The 5,833-nt window shown below is 50.2% G+C and overlaps 1 protein-coding gene across 1 annotated transcript; it reads left to right on the top strand.

Annotated features, from left to right (window-relative positions):
* Positions 1-772: 772 nt before the first annotated feature.
* On the top strand, positions 773-1,381 carry LOC136524639 (uncharacterized). The gene is made up of 2 exons (XM_066517926.1): positions 773-922; positions 1,109-1,381. The coding sequence occupies exons 1-2, from the start codon at positions 773-775 to the stop codon at positions 1,379-1,381; spliced, it is 423 nt and encodes a 140-aa protein (XP_066374023.1).
* Positions 1,382-5,833: the final 4,452 nt, after the last annotated feature.

Raw genomic sequence — 5,833 nt, 5'->3', positions numbered from 1 at the left:
CCATGGGATCTCAAAAACTACTGACAGAAGTCTAGAGAAACTCTTCATGAGTACATCTAGCGCTTCTCCCTATAGTGCAACGAGCTACCCGACATTTCCGACACCGATGTTATAGGAGCCTTCCTGTCCGAGACCACCTGTGAGTCCCTAGTTCACAAGCTAGGACACAAGGCCCCACAAACCACCAAGGAGCTCCTCGACATCGCCATGAGCCACGCCTCAGATGAGGAGGCGGTCAGAGCGATTTTTGACCGCCCCAAGGGCAAGGCGAAGTGGGACGAGGACGTCGGCGAAGGCGCCTCCAACCGCCCCAACAAGAAGAAGAACAAGTAGAGGCGCGAGGGCTCGCTCATGGCCACTGTCGACTGTAAGGGGGTTGGAAGCCCATCGAGGGTACCCCAGACCACTTTAAGAAGCTGCTTGAAGGGCCATGCCCGAACCATGCCTTCCCCATCAAGAACCTATACAAACACTGCTCCCTCATGAAGCGGTTCATGTCCGGTGGCTCCAATAAGGGGGAGCATAGGAAGGAGCCCAAGCTAGTGGTAGATGACGCCGAGGGGAAGGACGATGACTTTCCGACATCGTATGGCTGCCTCATGATCTTTAGGGGGTCGACAGCCTATGGCTCCAAGTGACGCTAGAAGCTTGTGTGCCGTGAGGTCTATATGGCTGAGCTAGCCATGCCTTCCTTCGATGGTCAAAGTCTGCCATCACCTTTGATTGGACCGACCACCCAGAAAGCGTCTCGCATCCGGGAAGATACCCGCTCATGGTCAACCCGATCGTCGGCATGAAGCAGCTCACCAAGGTGCTGATGAATGGAGGCAGTGGCCTCAACATCAAGTACACTGAGGTGCTCAATGCCATGGGCATCGACCGATCACGCATCCGCCCAACCGGGGCGCCTTTCGACGGCATTGTGCCTAGAAAGCAGGCTGTGCCGCTTGGGCAGATCGATTTGCCCATCACCTTTGGGAATCTGACCAATTATAGGATGAAGACCCTTACCTTTGAGGTGGTTGGGTTCCATGGGACCTAACACGCCATCCTAGGATGTCCATGCTACGTGAAGTTCATGGCTGTCCCTAACTACACCTATCTGAAGTTGAAGATGCCGGGTCTGCGTAGGGTCATCACCGTCAACACCTCCTTCCAACGTGCCTATGAGTGCGAGGTTGAGTACCGCAAACATGCCACAGCGATCATTGCCTCCAAAGAGCTCGCGACCATCAGGGAGGAGATCATCGAAGAAGTGCCTGACCCCAAGAGGTTGGCTAGGTCTTTCGAGCCCATGGAGGGCGCCAAGGAGGTCCTCATAGACCCCAGCAGCTCCAAGGGAAAAGTGGTACACATCGGCATCACGCTTTCCTCTAAATAAGAAAAGCGTGCTCATTGACTTCCTCTGCGCCAACAGAGACATCTTTGCGTGGAAACCCTCATACATGCTAGGCATTCCGAGAGAAGTCACCGAGCACGCATTGAAGATTAGGCCAGGCTCCAAGCCAGTGAAGCAATGCCTGCGTCGCTTCGACGAGGAGAAGCATAGGGCCATCAGCGAGGAGATTGCGAAGCTTTTGGTTGCCAGATTCATCAAGGAGGTGTATTACCCTGAGTGGTTAGCCAATCCCATTCTTGTAAGAAAAAAAGAGTAGGAAATGGAAAATGTGTGTTGATTACATGGGTCTCAACAAAGCATGTCCAAAGGATCTATTTCCTTTGCCATGTATAGACCAAGTAGTAGACTCAACCTCTGGGTTTGAAATCCTTTGCTTCCTTGATGCGTACTCCGAGTACCATGAAGTCGTGATGAAAGAGTCTAACCAGCTCGCGACGTCTTTCATCACCCCGTTCGGATCATTCTACTATGTCACAATGTCGTTCGGTCTAAAAAACGTGGGGGCTATGTATCAGCGTTGTATGCTCAAGTGTTTCAGGGACTTCATCGGACAAACTGTTAAAGCCTACATAGACGACATCGTGGTCAAGTCCAAATGGGCTGACCAGCTCGTAGCTGACCTAGAGCAGACTTTCATGAAACTTTGAGCAAACGACATCAAACTCAACCCTAAGAAATGTGTTTTAGGGTCTCGAGGGGTATGCTACTGGGTTTTATCATCTCCAAGCATGGCATCAAAGCCAACCCGGAGAAGATCTCGACCATCACGAGGATGGGCCTGATTTAGAACATAAAGGGGGTACAACAACTTTTAGGGTGTCTCGCCGCGCTCAGCCGTTTTATCTCGTGCCTGACGAATGCCCTGATTCTGGTCCCCTCGATCGATGAGGAACCGCTCCTGCTATACATTGCGGGCACCACGCAAGTGGTCCGCACCACCCTGGTGGTAGAGCAGGAAGAAGAGGGACACACCCTCAAAGTACAGCGTCCCATGTACTTTGTTAGCGAGGTCTTGTCTGATGCCAAGACTCACTACCCCCAAATCTAGAAACTCCTATATGCTGTCCTAATCGCCAAGAGGAAGTTGTGTCACTACTTCAAGTCGCACCCGCTGGTGGTCGTGACGTCCTTCCCTCTCGATGAGGTTGTCCAAAACTAGGATGCCACAGGAAGAATCACGAAGTGTGCACTTGAGCTGATGGGTCAGGGCATTTCATATGCCCCTCAGACGGCCATTAAGTCCCAAGTGCTGGCTAATTTTGTTGCAGAATGGACCAAGATCCAAATACCGCCAGCGGCCGTCGACCAAGAGTACTAGACAATGTACTTCGACGGATGGCTAATGAACAAAGGCACCAGCATGGGGCTGGTCTTTGTCTCACCCCTTGAGGTACACATGAGGTACATGGTTTGCATCCATTTCCCTGCCTCCAATAATGTGGCCGAGTATGAGGCACTCATCAACGACCTACGTATCGCCATTGAGTTGGGCAACCGATGGCTTGACGTCTGAGACGACTCTTAGCTAATCATTGACCAAGTCATGAAGAAGTCAACCTACTGTAGTGCCAAGATGGCTACGTATTGCCAAGAAGTCCGCCAGTTGGAGAACAAGTTCGATGGCCTTGAACTCAACCACATCCTGAGACAACTCAATGAGGCAGCCGAGACGCTAGTGAAAATGGCGTTCGGCCGAGAGCCGGTGCCGACGGGCATCTTTGCCAGCGATCAGTACAAGACCTCGATCTGCTATGAGGAGCTAGAACAGACTAGTGATGGGCCACCTGCCTTGGGCTTGAGGGCTAACCAACCATCGACTCCTTCTGACCCTAAAGTCATGGAGCGTGACAAAGATCCAGTGGCAGAGCCCCACCCTCTAGCTGATTGGAGGATGCCTTACCTTGACTACCACCTCCGTGAGGCACTACAGATGGACAAAATGGAGGCTCGATGACTCACAAGTGGCGCCAAGTCCTTTGTCGTTATTGAGGGAGATCTCTAAAAGTGATTCCACATCAGGATCCTACAGCGCTGCATCCCCATCGAACAAGGGAAGCAGTTGCTAAGAGATATCCACGGTGGGGTCTGCGGGCACCATGCCGCACCTAGGACCCTAGTCGAAAATGTATTTCGATAGAGCTTCTACTGGCCAACCATAGTAGCCAACGCTGAATAGATTGTGCGCACCTATGAAGGGTGTCAATACTATGCTCGGCAGACCCACCTATTGGCCCAAGCACTCCAAACAATACCCATCACATGGTCGTTCGTGGTCTGGGGGCTCGATATGGTCGGACCTCTCAAGAGAGCGCCCGGGGTCTATACGCACTTGCTTATCACCATAGACAAGTTTACAAAGTGGATAGAGGCTTGACCAATCTCTATGATCAAGTCCAAGCAAGTCATGTTGTTCTTCCTTAACATCGTCCATCGCTTTGGAGTCCCAAACTCTAAATGACTCCATTATCTGGGAAAAAGTTCCTCCGATTCTATGATGACTACCACATCCGTGTTGATTAGGCCATCGTGGCGCACCCCTGCACGAATGGGTAGGTTGAGCACATGAACGGCATGGTCCTGCATGTCCTTAAGCCTAGGTATAGTTGGCCACTGTGCCGTGCTGGCACGGCACTGCGCCGTGCCGCGGCGTGCCGCCGTGCCGGCCGTGCTGTGCCTGGCCGTGCCATGGGCCAGGCCTTCGGCCCATGACACGGCACATGGGCCGTTTCTCCGTGCCGTGACGCCCATGTGCCACGGCCATTTTGGCCGTGCCGTGCCGGCCCACGGCCCATCAACAGAAAACACTCAAAATCAATAGAAAATTCCAAAGTCTAAGTTCAAAACTTCAAATGATCACATGTCACAGAATTATAAAGTAGTAAAGAACAGAACAGCAGAAGATATAATGAAAATGATTATCAAAAGTCAAAAGAGCTGTTGTGCAATGCTGCCTCATTAAAAACCTTTCTAGGTAAAACTCACCCTTGTGAGAAACCCTAGAAAGGAAAAGAGTACAGCTAGCTCAAGTAGTCAAGTCTTAGTTCAAGCACAAGTCTAAGTAGTTCATCCTATTACAATAGCCAACATCAGTGGCAGACTGGCAGCAGCCAGCAGCAAATGTTCTTCTATCCTATTACAAAAGCCCAACAGTGGCATTGTGGCAACAAGAAGCAGCAAATGTCCTTACTTCATCACTTCATGCTTCAAGCTTCATCATGGTGAATTAGCCTGGCAGCCACTCCCAAAAGTGCAATCAACCTGCAAAAATGGATCATGATGGATTGATGGTCATGGACTTGAAGATGTAATGTAAACAAGCTAATGGAACAAGCTAATGGAACAAGTTTTAGAATTTCAGTGTACTCTACCTCTCCTTTTGTAGAGGTTCTCTTCTTCTTCTATCCAGCACCAGCACCAGCAGTACCACTGCTGCCGCTGCCGCTGCCGCTGCCGCTGCTGCTTTCGCTTCCGCTTCCGCTTCCTTCGCCTTCATCCAGGTACAAGTTGTCGAATAGCTCCTCTAGTGCCGTGTCCTCAGGTGCATGCTGTTCCTTCCTTGCTGCTTGATCCCAGTCCTTGATGCAGGTGAGCATCTCCACATGCTCAGGCAACAAGTGCCACCGTCGGTCTTCAAGTATCCTTGCTGTACAGCTAAAACAAGACTCGGAGGACACAGTAGATACAGGAACAGACATGATATCGCGAGCCATTATCGATAAGATGGGGTAGGTCAGCTTGTGGTCATGCCACCACAACAGGATGTCAAAGGACTCCCCCCAATCAGTGACAGGATCACTGTCCAAGTAAGCTATCAGCTCATTGACACCAGATGTAGAGGATGAAGTGGGGGAACAGCTAGAGGAGGAAGCACCAGGACCACCATAGATCTTTCCCCATGCCTGCTTCCTTTTTCCTGAAGGAGCACTAGGTATAGGAGGCCTTTGAGACCGAGCTGCACCATATCTCTACTCATACTTGCTAAACAGTCTGGTCATGGACTCTTTCACATCACCATAGTAAACACCATAAGGGGTACCAGTCTGTTTAGCAAGTAACTCAAGCACATTAAAGAAGCCTTTCATCTTAGCTCTTGGATCAAGAATGAATGCATAAGAATACAGCAATGGGATGTCCCCCTAGTACTTAAGGAACTTAAGTTTCATAGGAGATGCAATACTTCTAAATCTAGGATCAAGTCCAGCTTTATGCAAATGCTCAGCAAAGTCAAGGATATGATGCATCATAAGTGGAGCAGTTGGATAGTAAACACCAGACAAAGCAACAGTTGCATGATAAAACATCTCCAGGAACTTCATAATCTGATCAGCAGCATACCAGTGCTGGGGAGTCAACAGTTGCTCACCATAATTTGACTCAATCCACACAGAAAACACATCTCTATATGGCAGCAGGTGTTTAAGCATCAGATAGGTG

This window comes from Miscanthus floridulus, chromosome 18 (genome assembly GCF_019320115.1).
Source record: "Miscanthus floridulus cultivar M001 chromosome 18, ASM1932011v1, whole genome shotgun sequence".
NCBI lineage: Eukaryota > Viridiplantae > Streptophyta > Magnoliopsida > Poales > Poaceae > Miscanthus > Miscanthus floridulus.
Note: the sequence above shows the minus strand (reverse complement) of the source record. Positions and strands in the feature narration are given on the sequence as shown.